The sequence below is a fragment of the Electrona antarctica genome, assembly GCF_951216825.1.
Source record: "Electrona antarctica genome assembly, chromosome: 14".
NCBI classification, from domain to species: domain Eukaryota; kingdom Metazoa; phylum Chordata; class Actinopteri; order Myctophiformes; family Myctophidae; genus Electrona; species Electrona antarctica.
Genome location: NC_136795.1, coordinates 24,161,920 through 24,188,853, shown reverse-complemented (window position 1 = coordinate 24,188,853; position 26,934 = coordinate 24,161,920). Strand labels below are relative to the sequence as shown.

Sequence of the window (26,934 nt, the reverse complement as noted above, 5' to 3'; positions counted from 1 at the left end):
TAAAGTAAACAAAGAATTTAGTTTATAATCTTCAATTTGTAAGGGTAAAAGTTTAAAAGGAGGGGGATAACAGCTACATATTATTTATTATTTTATACGAGGCCATAATGAAACTGTATATTATTATTATTATAATAATAATAATAATAATAATAATAATAATAATAATAATAATAATAATAATAATAATAAACGGCGGTGGCCGAAAGGTTTGCGGAGCGGTCTTGTTATCGGAAGGTCGCCAGTTCGAATCCCCGGACCGGCACGTTAAAATTACCACCGCTGAAGTGCCCTTGAGCAAGGCATTGAACCCCTACCATGAAATGTTCTATGAGCAGGGTCTGGCTGTAAACAAGCATCTCGAGCTTAGTCCATTCACCCTGGGTAAACAAAGAACTTTACTTTACTTTAATAATAATAATGTCTCTTCAAGAGCTATGAGAACCCACAGAGGGCGCTGTTTTTCAATAGTTCTTTGTGCCGTTTCCCCTCAACGTCACACATACACATCCTGTTTACGTGGAAGCAGGAAGTGTCAGTGTCAGTGGTTGCATCTCTGGAGGAGTTTGGCTGTGTGGAGGTTGTGGATGATGTCGGAGGTTTCAGCTCAGTCCCTGCGGGTCGCGGAGATCCGGGACCCGGCGGCGCTGTTCGAGCGCTACAGCACAGAGGAGATCCGCGGCGTGGAGCGCAGGGTGCGCGGCGAGATCGAGCACAAGAAGGAGGAGCTGCGGCAGATGGTGGGCGAGCGCTACCGGGACCTGATCGACGCCGCCGACACCATCACCGAGATGCGGCAGTGCAGCGAGAGCGTGGTCCGCTCCGTGCGGGACATGAGCCGCTACTGTCACCACCTCAAACACCACCCGACTGTCCCTGCTGGGAGGACCAGCACCAACACCACCCTGAAACACAATGTAAGTACTGCTACTGTGTCACTGTCACCACCTAAAAGGCTAAAACACTACCTTTACTGTCCCTGTCCCTGCTGGGAGGACCAGCACCGTCCAACACCACCCTGAAACACAATGTAAGTACTGCTACTGTGTCACTGTCACCACCTAAAAGGCTAAAACACTACCTTTACTGTCCCTGTCCCTGCTGGGAGGACCAGCACCGTCCAACACCACCTTGAAACACAATGTAAGTACTGCTACTGTGTCACTGTCACCACCTAAAACACCACCTTACTGCTTGGAGAGACAACACTACCCTGAAACACAATGCAAGTATCGCTACTGTCACTCACCACCTCAAACACCAGTCCACCTTACTGCTGGGAGAGACAACACCACCCTGAAACACAATGTAAGTACTGCTACTGTGTCACTGTCACCACCTCAAACACCACCCGACTGTCCCTGTCCCAGAGTAATCAGAGAGTGGCGACACTAGCTTTGACTCCCATTGTAACAATGGAATGCGGAACTATAGCCCATAGGCACCCGCTTTGCAGCGAGATCAAAGCATGTCGCTACTCTCCTACTCTACACTCTGCCCTATCCCTACTGGTAGGACCAGCACCAATACCACCCTGAAACACAATGTACCGGACCTACCGGTAGGTACTAGCCAATGCAAGTGTTGCTACTGTCACTGTCACTGTCACCACCTCAAACACCACCTTGTGTTCCATTGTTTCAGGAGCAGTGGCAGGAGAAGTTCTACACCATGGCGTCTCAGATCAAGCTGCTACTAGAGATCCCAGAGCGGATCTGGAGCTCCATGGAGTCGTGTCAGTACCTGCAGGCCACCCAGCTGTACCTGCTGTGCTGTCACCTCCACAGAGAGCTGCAGCTGGACACCAGCTCCACGGGGACTCACTACAGCCCCGTCCTCGCACGCTTCCCCATACTCATCAGACAGGTCGCCACCGCTGGACACTTCAGGTACTGCCTCTCTTCACTGCCCAAGTTTGAATGAAATTTACATACTAAAAGAAATTGGCCAGGGGTCTGTACTTGGTTAGCTGAAAATACTGATGTACAAGGTCAAAATGTGTGGGGTTGCGTTATTGTGACGCATTGTGAGCTTGTAGACAGAATTAAGGATGCTAGGGTTCATATTAGAGGTCTGCATGCCCGACAGACCCCGGGCCGACCCGTTGATTAGGGCCCGGCTTTGGCCATTTTTGTATTAATGCATGTAGGTCAGACACGGGTCGGGCTCAGGCTCCTTAAACCTTACATGGGTTCGGCTCTCTGGCTTAAAAGTGGCAGAACCTTGTTAGGTTAGAGCAGGGCCGAACACCACAGGCCAGCCTCAGGTCAGTGCAGAGCCGTAGTTCATACGCGCTTCGAAAATAGCAGATCTTCAAGCCACATTTAATTTTGTTTGTTTTGAAAACATGTGGTGAAGAGCTTATGAACACAAACCATGTGAACCGTGTGTGGGGTTTGGTATGAACAGGTCCACCATCCTCATGGAGAGTAAGCTAGTTCTGCGAGGACGGGCCATATCGGACCAGGCCATCGCTGAGGCACTGGTGTCCACCATGCTACTGGAGGACAGCTCCGCAAGACAGGCCCTGCACGACTTCCTATTGGCCAGGAAGGCCTCCATTCAACAGCTACTTAGCCAACCACAGCATGGTAAGAAGATATTTCACTGAGCTCTTCTTGAACACAGAGAAATTGTGCATGCAAAAAGTAGAGCCTGACCAATAGCAGATTTTGGGTCTTATGTCGATCCCAATTTGCACAGTCCTAGACCACCAATTACTTGGACTACACTTATGCACAGAGCCTATATGACCAATCACAAAACGGTGTTCACAAACATGTATTAAAAACATTTTAAATATTGTTTTGGCATTTCCATGTCTGCTAAGCATCTACAGATATTTACACAACTGCACGGGGAAACGCAAAGTGGGGGGAGTCGGGACATTTATTTTCTACTCATTTTCAGAGCTGAGCTCAGAGTGTTATGGGGAAGCATTTGAACATTGTGGGAGCAAACACATCTGTCCTACTACTGCCCCTATTATATATATATTTTTTTACATTAAACAATGTTATTTTAGTTTCAAAATGCACCACCTGTAATGTACTACATTAGCCTTGTGGTTCTGATTAACAACAAATCTGTTTCCATGTTTTAGTTTTTCTTGTTTTTTGGACAAATGTCATACGATTCCAAACCGAATTGCCCCAAAATATGTTTTTGTGCCAGTCTGAAGTGGAACATAGTTGGGGGAGGCGTAATTCTGATGAATTATCCAAAACTCTTTCCGTCGTCTTGTCTCAGTGGCTGGAATCAAGGCCCAGGTGTGTAGCTTGGTGGAGCTGTTGGTGACCACGCTGTTCCAGGCCTACGCTGTCTTCTACCTCCCCCCAGAGGGCAGCCTCCGGCCTGGGGAAGGAGTGCTGGGCTGTGGCATGCTCTTCTCCACACTGGAGAACGTTACCACACCTACAGGTACAACATCTAGCGAGAGAGAGACAATATGCTAGATTCTCGCGTATTGTCTCTTTTTTTTCTTCATAAATCAGTGCTATTGAACACCCCTTTCGTCAGACTGTTTTATCCCGGATTTGTTTCCTGCTGAAATATTAACCACTGAAGTGATCTAATTGAGCCTGCCTGCTTGCTAAGAAAATAAATAGAATTTTGACCTTCATGCAGTACCACATGTCAACCAGTAAGTGTCCCACCATACCACAGGATGCGAATGTGTCAATCTAACAGCAGGAGACTACAACCAGTGGTAAACATAAACACAGTACACTACTTGACTACTGTACTTACTAACATTGAGTCAACCTGCTGAGACATGCTGGTCTAAAACAGTGGTTCTCAAACATGTTAAGGACCCTCAAATTTGGCCATGGACCCCCATTTGAAAAGATTTTGTGCCAGGGACCCCCATAGAGAAAATGTGTCAACATCGTTTGAATCGTTTGAAAAGTATTTTATTTTCGAAATTCTCAAAAAAATGAATAGCAGCTCAAGTTGGTCTAAAAAGCAGTGGATGGGGGAACTCTTCACACCTACAAAAGTTGTATTTTGTGTCACCGTAACGGTTTTGTATCATCATAACGTGTCCCCATGCAGGGAAAGGCAGGAGTGTTTTCCAGGACATGAGCACAGGGAACTGGTTCAGATACCTGCCTGCCTCCATCGCCGAGTTTCAGCCCGCCCTGCGAACCCTGGCCCAACCAATCCAGAGAGAGCAGCTCCGAGACACACTCCAACAGTGGATAGATACGTAAGACACAGACCATTAGAGGCAGACTCCTGGTTTGATCGTTTGTTTGTTTGTTGGTTGGTTGGTTGCATGTTTATCCTTTATGAATCTGTTGAGCAGCTTCCATGTGGAGGGAATTATTAAACCCGTTTGTCTAGATGGACTTATTCCAAACATATCAATATACTAGACCGCAATGTATCCATTAAATGAAGATTAGAAACACCTGTGTAGCCTTAGCTGGTATGCACTGATCAATGTAGCATGGGTTGGATTTGCCTCCCCAGTGTCTGGGGAAAATAGGTCGTTTTTTTTGGTAGTTGCTCAGATGAAACTTAATTGTGCATAGTTCTTTATCATGGAAGGCAGGTGTAGTCCTCTCCTAGTAAAACCCGGGAAAGCATCTGTCCATTTTAGATTTTAGCTCTATAGCAACATATGGTTTTCAGAAAACTCTTAGGATTTAGAACATTGGTTTAGATTCTAAATCCAAATCTGCTATTTTTGAAAACCACAACTTCTCAAAAATAGCAGATTTGGTACAAAACATTGTCAGAAGGGGGGCCTGCGGCCAAATACAGTACATATCAATTTTGGGTATCCATGGCATGAAAAAGTTTGAGAACCACAGGTTTGCCACAGCCACAAGGCATTTGTACAATCGGCCCCAGGTCTTAATGGGTTCAAACCACAGATGTCAATGCTAGTCTAAGTTACTAAACGATAAACCGTTCACATTGTTGTCCCCAGCTGTAAGGAGGATCTGTGTAGTGGCATCAGCAGTCTACTGGTGTATGTGAAGAGCCTGAAGGGCCTGGCGTCCATCAGGGATGCTGTGTGGGACCTCCTCTCTTCCGAGTCCATCAGTCAGCACTGGGGGTCCGTGTGTCAGCAGATGCTGGAGCGCCCCCTGGCCATGTGGGAGGACTTCCTGCAACAGCTGTTCCTTCAGCGTCTGCAGGTAACGCTGGATTTAGAGCTCAAACTAATGGAACTTAATCCGTTATTGGACAAAAGAAACGGTAAAAGCTACATTTTAATAAAACAATTGTTTTGGGGGAACTCTTTCTTTCATTGCATTCATTTCTTTCTTGCATTGCATTCAATTGGTCTGCAACGGTTTCTTTTTTTAAATGTATATTAATGCATTTAATGCACCTTATACGTTTATAATAACGTTTGACTTTTCTAAAACAAAAATGAGTCAGTGATTAATGAATCGTAGAGCTCAAGCACATGGCTTTGAAGGGTAGCAGATCTACAAGCTCTCAACATGTCATGCTGCAATGCGTTGTGGGCTTGTAGATCAGATTTTGATAAAAAATCACACCTGTGTGAACTGAGCAGTGCAACTATACATTTATTGTTATAGTTACTGTACTATACTGAGCAGTGAGCTCTGTACTGTATTGTACTGTACTGTACTGTACTGTACTGTACTGTACTGTACTGTACTGTACTGTACTGTACTGTACTGTACTTTGATTATTTTTGGAAGAAATCTTTGAGAAATGACAGTTACCGTGTGGGGGTCCCAGAACATACAGACATGCATACGAAATAACAGAGTTATGGTGTTGCAGCTTTCTGTGCTCGGACACGCATCAGTGCTGGGACGCGTGCACATACATACATAGGGAGTAGGGACACACATAGCTGCATAATGGAGCAGAGGCTCCATTATGCAGCTAAAAAAATAAAAATAAATAACTGAAAAAATAATTTAAAATAAAAATAAAACCGAAGCTTCGATTTTTTTGGCTCAGCACTAACAAATTCAGTACATTACTAGCTACATATTTTACCAAACTATATCTTCCTTGAATGTCCGCCTCCAGGCCATCACCCGTGAAGAAACCCAGGGAATTTCAGCCAGCTGCACCCAGCTCCTCAGCTCTGCTCTGAGAGACCTGGAGAGCCACTCAGCCCAGTCATCAGCACCGCCCTCCACGGGTGGCAACGGCAGCCGCACAGGGGCCCAGTACGAGGCAGATGTGGCTTCCTTCCTGTGGTCGGAGGGAGCGGGTGACCTGCTAAGCGACGCTGCCTGGGTGAGTGTGAGCCAGAGAGGCCAACAGCAGCAGCAGCAGTGTGGAGGTCTGGCCATGAAGACCCAGGCCCTGACACCCTGCGTGCAGAGCTTCTGTTCCTCCCTGGACGCCAAGCTGAGGAGCAGGCTGGACGACCTACAGTGCTACCTTCCCTCCCAGGACAAAGGTGGGAGCAAAGTGTGGGGCCGAAACTATTCAGTATTTCGGTAGCGATTCAGGAACATGCGTGAAAAACGGGAGGTATAAAGGTCCCCACACACACACACCGAGCGCGTTTTTCGGATTTTTAGCTGTGTTTCTCCATCGGTTTTCCAGTGTGCAACCACCTTAATTGCCTACTAAATTTATTCATTTGTGGGAGTGGCGTGGCTCCAATATTGATTTTGGACTTCATGTGACCAGCCTGTGACATCATCAATATGATGTCGGTGGTCTATGACATATCTATGGCATATGGCTCCAAATTTGGCCAAGGTTTCATTCAGCCCATTCAGAGCCCCGTTTACTTCCATCCATTATAAAATGTAAAAAAATGTAAAAATATTTCAAAAAGCACTTCTGTGGCCTGCTGGCAGCGTGCACAAGAAGTGTGACGCTGATTGGTGGTCCAGTGTGTGTACACACACACACACACACACACACACACACCGATCAAGATGATGATGACAATTTCATTCAGCGTTTGGACTGCGGTATATAATATTGAACCAATGAAACATAACACATTATGATTATTCCTCTCCCCAGCCTCCAGCACCACGTCGGCCCCACACTCTGTCTCTAACGGGTCCCCCAGCGGCAGGCGTCCCTCCACCGCTGTCGCCGCGTCTCCCTTCGACCGCTTCACGGACACGCCGGCCGTGGAGGACACCCTGCGGGAGAACTGCCTGGCGTGCATGCGTCGCATCCTGTCCTCGGTGCGCTCTGAGCTGGCCGCGGGGCAGGCCGGGGGTCCTCCGGCCCACCTCAGCACGGTGCTGTTCCTAGCCAGACTGTGCCAGTCCGTGGGAGAGCTCTGTCCCAACCTCAGGCGCTGCATCCTGGGTAGACGCGGCAGCGGTAAGGCCCGGCTCAGTTATTACATTCAGACATGCAAGTGTAGCTTTTCGGCAAAAATCTACGTTTTGAAACCAAATGAGGCACCAGTGTGCTTCATGCAAATCCATTGAGAAATGTTTTGGAAATGTTTAATGAAATGCTACTTCTGAGAACAGGGCAAGATCAATTTTACATTTGAAATGATCACGACCAGAAAAATAGTAATACTACTCTTTTGACAGTATGATCTATAATCTCATCAGGTGTCAGGTGAATGTTCATATCTTGCCTAATGAGTATAGATTTGTACTGATTGAGTAATTTCTTTTCTATGATCTCATCAGGGAATTACTAATCATATATTGCTCAATTCTGAGAGTATAGATTTGTACTGATTGATTCAAGTGTGTGTGTGTGTGTGTGTGTGTGTGTGTGTGTGTGTGTGTGTGTGTGTGTGTGTGTGTGTGTGTGTGTGTGTGTGTGTGTGTCCAAAATGTGTTTGGCACCCCTAAAACCCCCCCAAATGTTTCGTGCCTGTACATTATTATTTATAATTGATAATTTGTATATAATGACTCAGAATATTAATTATTAAGTAATTCACTCACGTAATGCCTTATCACAATTATTTGAGATTTGTTAACATGTATCAGTAATTCATCTTTTGATATATCTTCATGCATATCTGTTTTTATATATAAATATAATAACGGAAATGGCAGTGTGACCGGTTGTGAGTTATTGTTTTTTTTTATGTAACTTTATGTATAAGAAGTTAAGAACATATAAAAAGTTGCCACGGAACAACACAAGCACCAAAACCCGGAAGAGAATTCTGCCGGTGGGGGCCATCATTGTAAGAGATGCTTTCTGTGCCCGTTTTGGCTTTTTTTATAGTTGGTACCGGTCATTTTCAGACATCTCTGTATATCCAGGCTGTATATCCAATTGAATATATGCACCATAAATGTCATAAAATGTCATCATAAATGTAAATGTTCTTTATATGTTCGAACGTTCAATTCCAAATCACAATGAAATCATAAATCACAGTTATTTGTATGACAAATGAATGGTCTTAAATGTCCAGGGACGGAGGCCACAGGTAAAGGCACGCCGGGTCAGAGCAGGAAGCTGGGTAAAGCCAGGGGAGCGGTTCCGGAGGTGACCCCCGCCCAGGCCAAGTGGACCGGGCTCAACCAGGAGCTGTTCGCCTGTAGCATGGAAGCATATGGCATCTGGACTGACGCCCTCTCAAAGGTCAGGGTCTCAAACCTGAAAGAGTTAAAAGAGTTTGTTCCAAAGACGAGATCTCTATTTTTTTTTACCAACGACCAGCATCCGCCAAATTATATTTTGATTGACCGCGGACACCCATCTGAAAAGGTTTTATTTATTTTCCCAAAATAGCAGATGTACAAGCTCACCGTGTGGCACAAAGTGCATCGCAGCAAGACGCGTAGTGAGCTTGTAAGTCATAGATCTGCTATTAGAGTGCAACACCCAAGTGCAACCAAACCATAAATACGTAGACTTGTCTTTTAGTTGTACTCTAGCTCTTCTCCACTAGTCCCATCCTAACATTTTAGTCTAGTCTTTATCTGTTGATGAAATTGTCATTATGTTTAGCTTAGTTTTAGTCATCGTAGCTTATTTTTTATTTACTTTCCGTCAGTGAAAAAAGGTAGTCAACAAACATTTTTCATCATAGTTTTAGTCGACGTATTCAACACTGGTCTCCAGCTCCATCATGTTGTGTATGTTGTTGTTGGTGCAGGTACTTGTAGATCCGTTGTCTCCAGTACTTCACACCCAGTCTACAGGCTCCATCCTGACCACCGCCACTAACTGGGAGGAGATGGAGATCCAGGAGGAGGCAGAGTCGGGAAGCAGCGTCACGTCCAAGATTAGACTTCCCGCTCAGGTCAGTTCCATTCAACTACATGACAGCAGGTTATCCTGACAAGCATGTTGTAATATAGACCTTTTTTTTTCCTTTTCTTTTTTTGAAGCTGCAATTTTCTTTTTGAAGCACCTGTGTCATTTTATACTTTGGCTATTCAAAAATAGCAGATCTGCAAGCTCGTAGCATGTCACTTCGTGCCGCGCTATATGAGCTTGTAGATTCATGCCCTAGCACCCATCTCTTCAGACTCTACCTCACCCACATGTACTTGACACATTGTGTGTGTGTGTGTGTGTGTGTGTGTGTGTGTGTGTGTGTGTGTGCGTGCAGCCATCGTGGTTTGTGCAGTCCTTGCTGTTCCAGCTGTGTGTGGAGGTGAACCGGGTGGGGGGTCACGCTCTGCCCAGGCCCACCCTGAACCAGCTGCTACGCTCCTGCCTGGACCGGGCTCTCCAGCACTACCATGCACTCACACAGCCAGACCACCACAAGGTACCTGACACACACTGCTGCTTCTCAACCTGTAGAGCGCTCTGCGGGGTGGTTCTAGGGGTTTAGGAACCAAATGGACCCTTACGGGCCTGGTAACTCTTGAGTGCACAAATGGAACCAAATGGTCTAACGTAGACATGTACTGATACCGTTGTTTCCTTCCCGATTCCGATACCCATAACTTACGTATCGGTCGATACGAAGTACCGATCCCATAACAAATCTAGGACAGTGGTTCTCAAAGTGTCTTGAGGGGGTTCCAAATTGACCCTTGCAGGTCTGTAACTCTGAAAGTGAGGACCCTTGAGTAGAGTGTAGTACACATGGAACCTGTACACTCAGAGTTATAGGGGAGGTTTAAGAACCACTGATCTAGGAATAAATCAAAATTACATTAATAATTGTTCAAGTGCAGCTACAACTTAGTAGTTACTAGTTAATAATGTAAATACTGTACTATGGTATGAGTAACAGTCATGCAACATCAACTGAAGCATTCAAAATATGGCTGTAAATGAAATATCATGTGATAGATTACGCGGTAGCGGATCGACATAGACTGGCATACTCGCCGATACCGAAACCAACATTTTGGGCAGTATCGGCAGCTTTTCTGATACTGGTATTGGAACAACTGTACTCTATAAAGGCTGATGTATACTACAGTAGAACAACCAACGTCGGTTTGGCTGAGATACCTAGAGAAAAAGAAAAAGAAAAAAAACATGGAAAGACAAATTTTGTTTCATACTTCTTTGTTCCGGAAGCCAGACTGCTTTTGTGAAGGAGCGGAGGTACAGTATATCTCTGCTGTCGGGCAGAAACCACCTAAACTCCTTTATTTTTTTATTTTTCAGGAAATTAAAAATATAAAAAATATCAGGAAATATATATATATTTTTAAAACGAAGCAATACTAACAGATCAGCTCTGTTGTTAAAACAAGTTTTTACCACCTACCCGAACCCTCAGAACAAGAGGTGACCGTGCTTTTACGGTGGCAGCCCCTGAGCTATGGAACAGCTACCTCATCAAAGTTGGTATTGTGACTATTGTGCTGGAGTTAATTGCTTTAGCAGACAGTTTGAGGGTCGAATGGAGTTAGGTGGTTTTGTCAGAAGCACTTTTTAATACCTTTTATATTTGGTTCTACATTTTTATAACCAACACAGAGACGTAAAGGGTGTTCAATAGCATTGATTTATGGTAAAAAGAAATTGTAAAATTTCTAGCGATAGGTTGTGTTTATGAATGGTCACTAGACAGAGATTTCAGATGTGTTTTTGTACCTCCTGGAAGTTGCCAATAAACTGCAACAAGATGGTGGTCTCCTGCCTCACACTTTTCCATTGTGGTTCCATTCCGTTAACAGGAGGGACAGTTCCCTATGACCCAGAACAGAGCCTTGCAGCTGCTATTTGACCTGCGCTACCTCAGTGCCACGCTGGGAACAAGACCCGAGGAGGGCAAGAGCTCCCGCTCCCAACAAGACCCCAGGTACCATATACAGTGTATACTGTCTGTCGACTCATTGTTAATGACATTGTTGTTAATGACGTCATTGTTAATGATGTTGACGCGTCAACGTGTTGATTAACTCCCTGCTCATATATGGACCACAGGTGCCGAAATAGAAACCATATTTTATACTTTGGCTCTCTGTACTCTTCCCTTTCTTTTTAAGCAAACATTTTGGCTTTTGAAAATTACGTCATATGGCAGCCAAGTCTATGAACTTTTAATGTTTGTATAGGGCAGCAGTTAACATACTATTTATGATTTTCTGTCTGTGTGTGTGCGTGCGTGTGTGCGTATTGCAGGGTCCAGGAGGTGTGCGATTGGTTGGAGAGCTACATCGACCCCTTTGATCTGGATGTCTTCACTCCGCATCTAAATGCCAACCTCAACCGCCTATCGCAGAGAACATCGGTACCGTCAGCCACCAGACCCATCGAGAGAGAGTTGCGGCACGCTTTGATCTCATCCCAAAATGGGGTGCTATGGGCTGTAGCCAAGACAGAAATAGCAAGACATGTCATCTCCGGTTTAGTTCCCATACAGTATCTGCGTGAAGTAGACAGACACCTTTTTAGGAGATGGGAAGCAGGTTGCAACCTAATATTTCCAGTGGGAGAGTGAACGTGAACACAGCTTCTGAACAATTCTTTAACTCCATGGTCACTGAACTAAATATTGGACCCAATCACCACAAGCCACAAAATATTCCCATGATTTTCTTACCAAAATGGCTTTTTTCTGAGAAACAAATCAGGAGAAAATGTACTATATTATTGACCTTTCTCTGTCCCACCAACACATGCAGCGGGATCTAGCACCAGTAACCATAGGGCGCTTGAGATTTGCTGGCCGACCATTTGTAGGATTTGTGTACCAGTCGGCTCTAGTGGCTCCAATTGGGATGGACTATCGTCCTAAATTAACAATCTTTGGTCTTTAGTTCTTCCTCATTAAAATCTTCCGCATTCCATTGGTAGGCTATTCTAGTGGCCTCTCTCTCTCTCTCCCTCCAATAGAATAGCACATGCATGTATGCCCCACTACACAGTATGTCCATTGAAGTAGGAGGTCTCTCCACAATTAATATCATCATAACTCACTGAATTCTCAACCTATTTTCAGTTTGTCAGGAATGTCAGACATGTAGTTATGTTATGATGTAGGACATGTGGTTAAATAAATACATCAAAGTTGTATAGAATGTAATGTAATTCTGTACAACTCAGGCATATGTCGTGCAGTGTAGTTCTGACATGGGGTGGATGTTGATGTGCCTCACTGGCCAATGAGGCGTCTACCAGTTTATGTCTCTGGTAGAATTACACCGCTGTACCTTCAACCAGTTGTTGTCAATCTTTGTTTTGCTTGGTTTATTAAGTGCACTGTTGTCGTGGTGATGTGTGTGTTGCCAGGTGTTGCTGGGCCTGTTGACGGGCACAGAGAAGCAGTTTGTGTCACGGAGCAGCAGCAGTGTCACCTCCCAGGAGCCCTACAACATCCTGCCCCTGGCCAGCAGCCAGATCAGGTGAATTGTAGTTCTGTACATGACCTTTTGTAGTTCACTGAGACGTCTGTGTTTAGAATGTGACATGGAGTGCACTCTGGGGACTTATGCATCCAGTGTAGCATTATTCAAATCATAAAAGTATGGATTTTGAATGTGGAAGTTAATGCATTTGAATTGTCAACCAGTGGATCTCAAAATGGGGTCCTTGAGGATATTCAAGGGGGTCCCCAGTCAAAAGGAGGAACAGTTTAACTATAATATCTGATCTATAAGCTATGTGAGCTTATAGCTCTGCTACCTTTGAAACATTATTTAAAGATCTTTTGGAATTATTTTGATAAATAATTTCTTATAGATCTGTTCTTTTTTGGTACACAACAATGTTTATTTAGCTTTCAGCATGATCACAGGTTTAAAAAGACTGGTGCCATTAAAACTGAATTATTAGTACAATATTAAACTTCCATCTCAATAAATCTAAAATGTACTGTTGTCTATCTAAACATCTGACAATCTAAAATATAGGATTGGTGATTGCTTTTATCTCTGTTTGGCATCTTGGGATATCCAGTTCCTTGTTTGGCCCATAGAGTTATAAAGAATAATGTGAGGACTGGGAGTGACAACCCCGCCCCCTGTGGTGTTTTGAAGCACCTGGAAGACTGCCGGAAGTACCATGATTATAACTCGATGGCTCCAGCAGAAGTTGAGTCTCAAATTTGAGACCACAGTTACGCCCATGACGTCACTGAATGTCTGTACACCTCCATGAACGTGCTGCAGTTCCACTTTTGGCCAGTAGGTAGTGGCAGCTTCAATGTTGGCCAGGCCTTCTGGGGGCTTGGCAAAATATGTCCTTCCTGCGGCAGGGTAGCCAATTTCTGAAGTTGGACTTAAATGGCTTCCTGGCAAATTTGAGACACAGTTAAGTGTGCTTCTTTGCACATTGGGTAGGGTCTCGGATCTCGGACCCCCTACTACAGAGTATAAATCAACTAGGCTGAGCATGTTTTGAGTCTTCCATGTCAGTTAACCTATGCGTACATAATCAGCTTTTACTGTTTAATTAATATTTCTTTCCTGAAGAAGATCCCAGTGATGGAAACGTTGAATTAATAAACCAGTGGAGCTGAGTTATTCCTTACCAGTGTTGTGGACTCTATTTCTTTCTCTAATTAATATTTCTGATCATAATGCTTCGCTATTTTATTTTGTGACTATCAATAATGCAGATTTGCAGCTGTTAATGTTTTGTGTCCTTCCCAGGTTCGGCTTGCTGCCTCTGAGCATGACCAACGCACGCAAGGCCAAGTCAGCCATCAGGACTACTACCACCACACGTCCACTGGTAAGACCTACAGTAACACCACAGCGAGATGAAGCCTGATCTAAACGGAAATAACCGATCTATGAGCTCACATTGTGAGCTCATAGATCGACTATTTCCAGGGTCATCATTTCCTGTGTCATCCATTTGTCAAGCAAAACTTTTTAGATGCCTTGAAAAGACTCAAATATAACAAGCCTAACATGTTGTTAGCTTGAAAATAATTTCTTGTCAGCAAGCAACATCGTCTTTCTACAGAGAATTATACATTTGGAAACCTTGTATGTCCAAAACTGTACCTTTTTATTATTATTTTAATAACATTTTTAAATAGTTAAAATAGCAGATCTACAACTTCACAGAGCCTGTAGATCTGCTATTTTAACTAATTTTGTGTGACACGTGTATGATGAAGTAGGACATTATTATTATTTTAATATGTGCACATCTGAAGCATGGAGATACAAGGTTTCAGCCCTACAGTGACTTTTTATTTATTTATTGATTCATTTGTGTTGTGTGTTATTCTTTTGGGTAAATATTGTTTTGTTAAACCCTCTGCCTTTGCCAGCATTATTGAATGTGGGAGTCACAGGCAAGTCCCCCTGATGGCCCGCTGCTGTCACTGCAGTCAGTGTGTGTGTGTGTGTGTGTGTACTGTAGTTGTAGATGCTCATGCATAATGTGATTAGTGCATTCAAAAGAACAGGGTTGCACTCAATACGTACTTACGTAGCTTGTTTTATACCCTTTTTTGTATACATGTCACAGTTACCTCCACAATTAATACCACCCTTGATAAATACGCTAATAATAATAATAATGATGATGATCATCACCAGCACACTTTTCTTCCTTAATTGATAAATCTGAAATCAACCTCATGAACATTGTAATTACAAATTATGTTTCAAGAAAATAGGTTTCCTGTATGCATAGATAGATAGATAGATAGATAGATATCAAACTTTATCAAGGCCAAGGGTGCTGATAATTGTGTATTTTACTGTACATCCATATATGATATTTAACCATCCAGCCTGTTGGTTAAATATCCAGAATAACTTTGCTTGGTATAGACTTACCACGCTAGTGTTCTGTCTTGTCTTGAGCCAAATTCAACATTCTACTTGAGTGCAGTCTTATTCTTCTGCATAGATGGTATTCATTGATGAGAGTGTAGTAGCCTACCTGCACGTTTGCAGAGTGTGATTGTACCATATTACTGCTGCATTGTGCAAGACCTGAGAATAATATGAAGGCTTTATTCAGACATAACAATATGGACATGCACTACAAGCCTCCATGTTGTTCCCACCTACTTTCTAATGTTTAAAAGGTGCTGCAATTCTTCTTTTTTTCCCTTCTTTTATTTTGTTAAAACAAACGGGTTGTAAGGTTAAAGCTCTATATTCTGAGAGTAATCGTTGTGTTATTTATTGTTCAGTAGCAGAAGTCCCAATTTCATCCAATCAGGAGAGTACCAATTTGTCAGCTTCAATTGTCTGCTCATTTTGGTTTCATCACTTCCAATTTCAATTATTTTGTGTCCTGTAGGGGTTCTATCTCCTGACTGGATAACATTGGTATCCCGTCCTGAAAAAAATATTCTGTCTTCAAAAGAGACAGAGAGATGACTTAGTTGGATAGTCTATAGCAATTATTACTATCACAATATAGAGCTATTTAACACTTATTTTAACAAGACTATCACTTCCCACCACCTTTAATTAGCTTGTTGTGAGCTAACAATTGCCCATGTTTATCAGTACAGTATATATCATAATGCAGCTTTAATATGTGAACCAATGACTGTTAGTCTTGCAGGAGGAGAGAAGAAAGGATTGCTTTTATGCTCGATGAATGACCTCCTTGTTTAATGATTGTGGAGCACCAGCCTTGCATCAGCTTTGTTGCGAGATCTGCACTGGACGGCAGCCCATGTAGTTTTACTGACCCTGCTTAATTTGTAATTCATCATACGACGACGTCATGTGCAAAAAATAGTGGATCTAAAAGCTCACAACATGTTGTGATGTGATGTATTGGGTGCTTGTAGATCTTCTATTTGCAGCATGTGACAGCATATAAATCAGGCCTCATGGCCTGCTAATGATAGAGCACAATCCCAACCTCACGTTAATATAATTTGTTGAGCCATAAAGCCATGTAAAGCTATTGTGACGGGTTTGTGTATGTGTCTATTTGTGTATACTGTACGTAAAACAGTGCATTTACAGTACCGGTAAGAAGAGCCACTTGTAATCAGGCGCGTAGCATGGATCAAATGATTGACTGGGCAAATTAGCATCGCAGGGGGGGGGGGGGGGGGGGGCTAGGGGGCTAGCGCATCCCCAGCCGATAGGTGTGAAGTGTGAGCGGGATTTAAAACAAACAACAAAGGCGGCTTGCATGCTGTGGTTTGCTATAGGCTACTAAACAGAAATCTGCATGCACAAGGGCTGCCAAAGTAGGCCTATAGGCTATCTTTTGTTGTTTTTCTTGTTTTTTTGCCCCCTCTCTTCGAAGTTAGACTGGGCCAGCTCTAAACTGACTGGGTGGCCCAATGGACCCTACGCTGGTGCTTGTAATGATTAGTCAACACTAGTTTTATGTCTAAGTCTACTTACAGGACGTAGATAGACATTTGTAGTACGTGACACCAGAGCTAATAAATGTTTGTACTGGCGTCGGTACCCAAGAGCGCTTCATTTTGTTTGAGCTGCCATGTATGATTTATTTTCACCACTCATTCGCACAAGTTATGTGCAGTGTGCACCCCTGTATATAGCACCTATCACCAGTTATGTGCAGTGTGCACCCCAGTATATAGCACCTATCACCAGTTGTGTGCAGCCCTGTATATAGCACCTATCACCAGTTATGTGCAGTGTGCACCCCTGTATATAGCACCTATCACCAGTTATGTGCAGTGTGCACCCCTGTATATAGCACCTATCACCAGTTATGTGCAGTGTGCAGCCCTGTATATAGCACCTATCACCAGTTATGTGCAGTGTGCACCCCTGTATATAGCACCTATCACCAGTTATGTGCAGTGTGCACCCCTGTATATAGCACCTATCACCAGTTATGTGCAGTGTGCACCCCTGTATATAGCACCTATCCAAAGCGCTTAACAATGTGCATTTTATCGGGAGCAATTAGGGGTTCAGTGTCTTGCTCAAGGACACTTGGCAGGCACTAACTCTGGGGGAGCCTGGGATGGAACTGGGAACCTTCACTAACTCTGGGGGAGCCTGGGATGGAACTGGGAACCTTCACTAACTCTGGGGGAGCCTGGGATGGAACTGGGAACCTTCCGTTTCCAAACCAGCCACTCCCTCCTGAGCCAGGGGGGGGGGGGCTAGGGGGCTAGCGCATCCCCGGCCGATAGGTGTGAAGTGTGAGCGGGATTTAAAACAAACAACAAAGGCGGCTTGCATGCTGTGGTTTGCTATAGGCTACTAAACAGAAATCTGCATGCACAAGGGCTGCCAAAGTAGGCCTATAGGCTATCTTTTGTTGTTTTTCTTGTTTTTTTGCCCCCTCTCTTCGAAGTTAGACTGGGCCAGCTCTAAACTGACTGGGTGGCCCAATGGACCCTACGCTGGTGCTTGTAATGATTAGTCAACACTAGTTTTATGTCTAAGTCTACTTACAGGACGTAGATAGACATTTGTAGTACGTGACACCAGAGCTAATAAATGTTTGTACTGGCGTCGGTACCCAAGAGCGCTTCATTTTGTTTGAGCTGCCATGTATGATTTATTTTCACCACTCATTCGCACAAGTTATGTGCAGTGTGCACCCCTGTATATAGCACCTATCACCAGTTATGTGCAGTGTGCACCCCAGTATATAGCACCTATCACCAGTTATGTGCAGTGTGCAGCCCTGTATATAGCACCTATCACCAGTTATGTGCAGTGTGCAGCCCTGTATATAGCACCTATCACCAGTTATGTGCAGTGTGCAGCCCTGTATATAGCACCTATCACCAGTTATGTGCAGTGTGCACCCCTGTATATAGCACCTATCACCAGTTATGTGCAGTGTGCACCCCTGTATATAGCACCTATCACCAGTTATGTGCAGTGTGCACCCCTGTATATAGCACCTATCACCAGTTATGTGCAGTGTGCACCCCTGTATATAGCACCTATCACCAGTTATGTGCAGTGTGCACCCCTGTATATAGCACCTATCCAAAGTGCTTAACAATGTGCATTTTATCGGGAGCAATTAGGGGTTCAGTGTCTTGCTCAAGGACACTTGGCAGGCACTAACTCTGGGGGAGCCTGGGATGGAACTGGGAACCTTCACTAACTCTGGGGGAGCCTGGGATGGAACTGGGAACCTTCACTAACTCTGGGGGAGCCTGGGATGGAACTGGGAACCTTCCGTTTCCAAACCAGCCACTCCCTCCTGAGCCACTGCTGCCCCTTTACTTACAGGCAGGCGCGCCATCTGAGTTAGCAAGCCGCGGAGGGCGGAATAGGTTTTTCACCAATCACATGGTGGTTTTGTGGTTTCACATACTTTGGGCTTCAGGATAGCCTAAGGAGGTGTACACTGTTGTGTACATTATTACAAATATATACTATCACACATTACAAGTATATACTATCACTGTATGCAATGCTGTCCAGTAAAGGGTGCTGAAAACTCAAGCTTTCCTACTGTTTGTCTCCCACTGTTTTCCTGTTGCCTGGCTGTGTCCCTCTCAGCTTTCCTTCCGTATGTCTTAATATAAGACAGTGGTTCTCTAACTTTGTATTTATTTATTTCAAGGACCCCCAGTTAAGATAGGCCTATACATTAGACCACAGACACCCATAACTCTTGAGAGTGTACAAATGGAGTTACAAATATGTAGAGTCTGACCATTTTTGTTCTTTCAATACTTTATCTGGTGAACCCCCTCAAGGAACCACTGATGAATAGGACATGGTAGCCTAGAGGTGTGCATAGTTGATCCACATGGATCATCACCGTTCACTGGAGAGACAGGTAGTGTTTCAGCCCAAGATAGTTATAGTGTTTTCAGCAGCCTGTGGTGGACACTGCTGGACAGATTGGCAGATTGGCAGACAGAGGGCCCTATTTTGAGTGTCTTAAGTACCATGACTTAACTTAAGACCGGGAGGTGTGGTCAATGCTGTTTGGCTATTTTGAGTGGCCAAATCGCATCAGTCACGCCTACATGTCTTAATTTAAGTCATAACACCTGGTACTTAAGATGCGCAAAATATGCCCCAGAGTGTCATATGTAGGTCTACTGGCAAACAGACAGCTTTATTTACAATAGTTTCACATGGATTCATGGCTCAACTTAAAAAAACAACATAGTTTACGCCCCACTCTCCTTTGAAACATGAAACTCAAGTTGAGATTCTATCCATATAAAAGCACTCTACTCTTTGGTAGAGGTTTGGGTTGTGTACTTAGTACCTTAGCTTGTCATGATGTAACTCCAAATAGTGGTGAGATATTTCAATAGATGTTCCGTTGATTAAAAACTGATCATCCAAAATACTCTCCTCTTTGTCTCATCTTGCAGGTCTCTGTCACACCTTTAGCACACAAATGAGCAAAGACAAAGCGGATTCTGCCAATGTAAAACATTACTCGACTTGACTTTAATAATCACTGTGTTTGCTATGGCGTGTAGTAACGTTATCAATCATTGTAAGCTGACAGAAGAAAGTAGTTTTATACATTGCCAGCGGCGGCTTTGTTACTGTACATTTTAGAGCTGTTTCACTGACTGTAATGTAAGACAATGATGAGACTATTTGGTGTTATCAGTTTTGGATCGTCACACATATTTTGAGTTGCATCATAACTCCATAAACACCCAAACCTCTACCAAAGTATCTCTGTGCTCTAAGCTTAATTTATACTCTGCAGTTAGGACAATGTAGTCACTTACCAAAAATCATTGATTTTCAATCTGTTATTTTTGGCAAGCCACACTGTCATACAACATACTATATAGACATACTACTATAGAGTATAAATTAGGCTTGGTGCGGCTCTTCTGAATTTAAGACCAATTATTCATGTTCTTTTCTATTTCTCTGCTAGGCTCCTCCCACGTCAACACCAGCCAATGGCAACACTTTCCGCCCTGGCAACTTGTTCAGGCAGTTAGCCAATCAGGAGGAAGAAACTGCAGCTCCGTCGTTGTTCAAGTTGGGTTGGCTATCAAGCATGTCTAAATAACACTACTGTTAACATGTGTGGCTGAAACTGTACAGTAACTTTAACACTACTGTTAACATGTGTGGCTGAAACTGTACAGTAACTTTGTAAAAAAATAAATAATAACCTGCTATTTTGACAGCCTGCTTTTTATGTAATTTCAAATGTATTCACCTGTTATTTATCAACATGGTCAAGCAACGCTGTAATATTACTGATGTAAGATCAATAAATTCTGGAAATTTAATTGAGGTTGTTGCTGTTTTATGTAATTTATTGATTATAGACACTACCTTTGTTTTTTAATTGTCTTTTTATATTTCCACCTGTTTTCCCACCACCAGTGAACATCAGACTCGTTGCTGTCGGGTAGAAACAATGTACGTTCAAAACTGTAACTTTTCAGAAAATGAAGGGAAACACATTCACACACACTGTGTTCCTATGGATCCAATGTAGTTGAATTTAGTATAATTTGTTATATTTGTCAAGTCAACTTCTCAATACTTTTCATTGGTTGAATATTTATAAATCCTACAGACACTAAAGAAAAAGAAAAGAGAAAACAAAGTGAAAATAGTCGATCTATCAGCTCACAAGGGGCCACGATGCAATACGTTTTGAGCTTGTAGATCTGCTATTTTCACTAGTAGGGCATTTATTTACGCTTGTGTGAAGTGAGGGGGCTCTTATCAATCATCATGCATCATCATACATCACATTCCATGCTCAGCCAATCAAATCATCGCTATGGGGTACACACAAAGCTGGGCATAGGATAAGTTGGGCATAATATACACTACAGTATAGGAACTTTTTGAGGCCTCTCAAAAAGTAGGAGATATGGAGATACAAGGTTTCTGCCTGATGGAAAGAATATGTTCAATCAGTAGGCTATAGATGTCATTGTAAATGTTAAACCAGTAACATTCACATAAAACACACATCGTGTTAAACCATGTATTTACTCATGTATTGTTTTATTTGAATCAGATTGAAACCCTTCACACAGATGAGTGCTCTTGTTGTCTCCACCAGGCCGAAGGCATGGGGAGAGAGTATGTTTTGCACTCCGTCCGTCCGTGTGTCCGTCCTTCCGTCCGTCCGTTACCAGCTAATCTCCGGCACCGTTAACCTGGTCGATGCCAAATTTTGTGATGAACCTCTGCCCCATATTTTCCAGAACGGCCTGTTATAGCGCCACCATGAGGCAGCTTTTCACATGTTTTACCTAAAACTGCACCGATCTGCGTGAAACGTTGCATGCACACTCCCTAGAGGCCAAGGACAAACCTTTGACCTGCATTTTACGCATCTGCCTTTTATAGCGCCACCAGGAGGCCGAATTTTGTAAAACACATTTTTTGATATTGCTCCTCCAGATTCTGTCAAAAAATCTCACAAATCGTTACACAGTATCTCTATGGTCATGTGCTCAAGTCGGATCTGTCCAAAATTTCATATTCCATCCTAATTGGCTATAATTGGCTTTCACAGTTTGCCCCGTTTAGAACAAAAGCCTCAAATCATGAACGCAGCATGCAATTTACGTGAAATCTTTCACACATTTTCTTACTAGGCTGAGGAATATATCCCACCCTTTTCACATTGGCCTGTTATAGCGCCACCAACAGGTTGATTGTTGCAAAACACATTTTTGGAACAAAATGCCTCAAATCATCCAATTGCCATCAAAGGCGTATGAAGAAATGGCACCCTTTTCACATTGGCCTATTATAGCGCCACCAGTAGGCCACAACCTGACCTGCCCTGGTGGAGACCTGTGCCCCGAGGGGCACTTTTTCTAGTTTTATTTGAATCAGATTGAAACCCTTCACACAGATGAGTGCTCTTGTTTTATTTGAATCAGATTGAAACCCTTCACACAGATGAGTGCTCTTGTTTTATTTGAATCAGATTGAAACCCTTCACACAGATGAGTGCTCTTGTTTTATTTGAATCAGATTGAAACCCTTCACACAGATGAGTGCTCTTGTTTTATTTGAATCAGATTGAAACCCTTCACACAGATGAGTGCTCTTGCAGCCCGGGGTGCTGCAACACAAGGTATTGAATAGCCAACTTATAAATGGATAAAGTGGTTAAAATGGTTGTGATGCTGCATTAACTACTTTTGCTGAGGACCCCCTGGAACCCCCCAAACACCACTTTGAGAACCCATGCCCTAAGCCTAATGCACTGGGTCCAACATTGTGTTTGTTTGTTTTCCCAGCTGAAAATGGTGCTCTTCTGTAGTGCTCATCCAAACACCAGAAGTTGAATATAGTGGACAATAGCCTCTAAATGTGACAAACTCTGTCTGTCTGTCTGTCTGTCTGTCTGTCTGTCTGTCTGTCTGTCTGTCTGTCTGTCTGTCTGTCTGTCTGTCTGTCTGTCTGTCTGTCTGTCTCTCTCTCTCTCTCTCTCTCTCTCTCTCTCTCTCTCTCTCTCTCTCTCTCTCTCTCTCTCTCTCTCTCTCTCTCTCTCTCTCTCTCTCTCTGTGTCTCTCTCTCTCTGGCTATGTTTATCCATACGTCCTTCCCATTCATTCAGTGGTCACCTAGCTACTCCTACAGTATCACAATCTCTCGTTATATTAAAAGGATCTCTGGCTAATAAGACCTATATGTCTTAAAACTTTATACTTGCTCTCTATAACTTTCTAATTTGAAAATTAGAAATGGAAAAACACCTTATAGACTAGGCTTGATTTCAGAAAATGTGCTTATTTAAAGTGCTGAAGGCAAATCGTGTTAATTTATTACATACATGTTTTCTAGGGGTATTAAGGGCTGCTGAATCCAAATCTGCTGTATGTATAACTCAAAAATGGATGCTAAGCCCTCAAAATTGACCATTTACAGATGGCGGCCACCACTGTGCTGAAATATATTACATAGCATCTTTTTGACCAAAAAAGGTATAGAAACACACACACACACACACACACACACACACACACACACACACGTGCTCTCAAGAGTTACATTATTGTTAAACATCTGCATTACTACATTTAAAAGAAGTCTACACAATTAGAGAATGTAGAAGAATTGTCTTTCCTGTTCTCTCCTAATGGTACCAACATCAAATACAGCATGGAATTGTGGACAAAATCTTACATTTTGGTTCGGAGAGGCTCAATCTCATCAAATTGTGGTGGCTCAATTGCCGAAAAAATAATGGGCCTTGACATGAAAAAGGTTGAATACCACTGCCCTATAGTACAGCGAGACTATGGAGAATATACCATCAGCATCAACAGATTGGACTCATATGTTTTGGTCATGTCCAAACCTGGTGGATTACGGCAGGTCTGTTATTTATGCATTTAATATTTGTATTAAGGTTTTGCAAAAAAAAGAATTGAAAAGAAAAAGAGAGAAAAAAAAGGAAAAAAAGCATAAACAAAAAAAAAGAGAGAACAGGGCATGATTTCAAATCAATGAGTTACACTGCTAGAGACTAGAATATATCATATGGAAAGTGGAGGACACACAGATGTTGCATGCAGACTAAATGCTAAGTGGGATCAGTGAGACATTTGAGCAATGTGTTCTAAGAATTGCTGCCAAATCGCATGGAACTTGCTTGAATTATCCATCATAACATAACACATTTTCTCCATGTGTAATATACAAGTCAGTTCAGATAACCAAGCCTGGTTGGAGTGAGGTCTGTTATTTCTGAAATACTAGGACTGGATGTGAGGTCTGTTATTTCTGAAATACTAGGACTGGATGCAGTGGCGTGCACAGACATTTAGGGGCAGGTGCTCAAGTGAAAAAGGGCACCTTGTGCAGCGCGTGGAACTGGTCGGTTGCCTTAATAGTGTGACTGAGATGTATAGATTTTGGGGCCTAAATAATATATTAGAAGCTATTTTATCAAGAATTTATCAATGTCACCATGGTCCACATACTGTAGTCAGTACTGTACAAAAAAAACTTTTTATGCTTGTCCTCCAACAGCATATCGTTAGGCTCATTAAAGGTGTAATTCACTGTCATCCACTTTAATGTCTAGACTTTGAGCTTCCTCCTTTTTGGCTGTGGTTGAAAGCAGGTGACACACACACCTGCTGATAAGAAGAAATAAAACAGGATAAGAATAAGGACGACCTTACTGGCTAACACAGGGGTTCTCGACGTTTTTGGCTGGGGACCCCCGGAAATGCTTTGACCATGTCTCGGGACCCCCTCCCCACCCCCAATACCCAAACTGACTGCAAAAACAACCTTAATAATAGAGAAAATATATCATAAATAAATACTGAAACCAGATATAATCATTAAGGAAAGTGTATGCATGTACTCTGTGTACTATATGTAAACTCTTCATTTCCATTTTCCAGCCATTCACTTGCAATTTCTTGAGGAAAGAATATACTGTGTATGAATTGAATTGTGAGTCTGTCCAGCGCCTCAGTGAGGTGCATAAAGTTAATGCGAGGCCAAAACAAATGTATTATGGAACAAGTAATTGTTCGGATCAAATGACTGATGATGATGATATATACAGACAATGTCAGAAGTTGTATGCTCAAGCAAACACTATTGCCCGAAAGTTCTGTTCAAGGCATATTGCACACCGCTTTATACTGCACACCTGTGGTCATGTTATAAAAAGTCTAGCATGCACAGGTTGCAAGTTGCATATAATGATGCCATGAGAATACTCCTTAAACAACCCAGAGGGGGCAGTGGTACCAGATCACTGCTGGAGTGAGGACTTTTAAAGCACTTCTAAGAAATCCAATGTTTAAGTTTATGAAAAGGCTGGATGTGTCAACAAACAGTATCATTGTAGCGCTTTCAAGCCCCTCAGTGAGCTGTTCACGTTATACATCAAGGTTAAGGGTACACTGCCTAAAACGCCTGTATGTTCTGCCTGTGGGTTAAGTTATGCAAGTTATGTATTTGTTTTACATTCTTTTATGATTTTTTTTTTTTTATTGCTGTTGTATCCTGTATCCTGTTGTATCTCTTGTATGTTAACCCCGTGTATGTATCCCTATGGACCTGCGTCTGCTAATAAAGTTGAATTGGTTTTTTTATTGACTGTCTACAACGTAGACAGTCAATAAAAAACCAATAAAAGTCCTTTGACTGCTGATATTCACCGTTTGACGTAGACTCTACGTCAAGCGGTGAATATCAGCAGTCAAAGGACTTTTATTGCAGATGATTAAAGTACAGTGTCCATTTCATAATTATGCTTTTATATTGTTTTGTATTGCAACATAGTTACCTAAAAGATGATCGTCCGTGCCAACTTAATTACATTCACTGCAATAAAAGTCTTGCTTCACTGCCGTCCTTTGACCATGCACTGATACTCACAGTTTGACGTAGGACAGTTAGTAAAATTAACAATTACTTCATTACAGTAGTTTGGCCATATATAAATATACATATATACACACACACACACTCCATAACCTTTGATTGGATGGGCAGGACGCACGTTTGGGTGGGCTATGCCCACCCTTGCCCCCCCTTAGAACCGGCCCAGACACACACACACACACACACACACACACACACACACACACACACACACACACGCATAACGTTAACCTCGTGAGTGACTGAGTGGCATAATTTAGCCTACTCCCCTGTTTTATTACTGTTAGTTGTGTAAAGAGATAATAAATGTAGGTTTATGATTTCCATGAAACCATGTGGTTTCAAGAGAATAACCGCCTGATACACAGCTCAGCATATCAGTCAGTAGGCTGGGGTGCAAAACCCAAACACTGAAATAAATAAAACTGTACTACACCATGCCATACGTACATATTAGGGATATGACACTACCGAACTCATAGCTAGTGGCAAACACATGCTAATATACTTAAATTAGCTTCAATGAGCTTCAATGAGCTTCAATTAATTTTATAAGATTTAAGATACATTCATGACCTTCGGGTATTAACCATGTTCTACTAGTTACTCGACTGCCAAAAGGCCAAATTTAATTTCTATACAGAGGGGGGGGGGGGGGGGGGGGGGGGGGACCGAATTGGTTACCACTCTGTCAGACACATTTTTTGATGCTGCATTAAAAAACAATTAACTCAACCTCTTCCTGTGTGAGACTTGGTCTCAGCCTATTCTAGTACTCCAGGATACACTTTAGCGATAGTTTTCAACCAGTGGTCCTTGAGGGGGTTCCAGGGGGTCCCCAGCTAAATGATAGAGAGTAACCAAATGGACCCTTATAGATCTTTAACTGAGTCCTGAATGGTCAATTGGTGCCACGGCTGATTTCCCTGACACCAATGCCAAAAGCATGCAGGGAGATCACGTCATGCAGTTGCACAAAGGGGTGTCTCAGTCAACGCTGCGGCTGCAGGAAAGGACACATGGAGTGCATTGAAGCGTGCAGTTGCAAGAAACTTGGCAACACCTGCCAGAACACTGAGGATGACTGGGACTAAGTCCATGTGTCTGCTGCATGCAAATACAAGTCAGAAACACAAATTAAGGCTTGAAGCAATATTCATCATAACAAATAATAAAAAAAATATTATTAATTACTAAAGAGGCCAATTTTCACAATATAAATGATATAAAAGTGGTTCCTTCACAATTGATCTTAAATATGAATATGTCAATGTATTCCCCATATATGAAAACATAAAAAATGACATTTCAGTCTATTTTCTACCTTATTTAGTCAAACATATATAGTTTT

At 42.8% G+C, this 26,934-nt stretch overlaps 1 protein-coding gene across 3 annotated transcripts; it reads left to right on the top strand.

Moving 5' to 3' along the window:
- Positions 1 to 499: 499 nt before the first annotated feature.
- cog1 (component of oligomeric golgi complex 1) lies at positions 500 to 20,487 on the top strand. Of its 3 annotated transcripts, XM_079521465.1 has the most exons (17): positions 1,099 to 1,118; positions 1,288 to 1,308; positions 1,645 to 1,889; positions 2,410 to 2,591; positions 3,250 to 3,420; positions 4,057 to 4,210; positions 4,940 to 5,150; positions 6,028 to 6,406; positions 6,988 to 7,299; positions 8,369 to 8,538; positions 9,056 to 9,202; positions 9,515 to 9,676; positions 11,049 to 11,173; positions 11,497 to 11,605; positions 12,607 to 12,719; positions 13,968 to 14,049; positions 20,119 to 20,487. In XM_079521465.1, the coding sequence occupies exons 3-17, from the start codon at positions 1,672 to 1,674 to the stop codon at positions 20,254 to 20,256; spliced, it is 2,673 nt and encodes an 890-aa protein (XP_079377591.1). In that variant the 5' UTR covers positions 1,099 to 1,118; positions 1,288 to 1,308; positions 1,645 to 1,671; the 3' UTR covers positions 20,257 to 20,487. The 3 variants fall into 3 exon arrangements, with proteins under 3 accessions (XP_079377589.1, XP_079377591.1, XP_079377590.1); XM_079521463.1 differs by lacking the exons at positions 1,099 to 1,118; positions 1,288 to 1,308 and adding an exon at positions 500 to 917; XM_079521464.1 differs by lacking the exons at positions 1,099 to 1,118; positions 1,288 to 1,308 and adding an exon at positions 1,506 to 1,546.
- Positions 20,488 to 26,934: the final 6,447 nt, after the last annotated feature.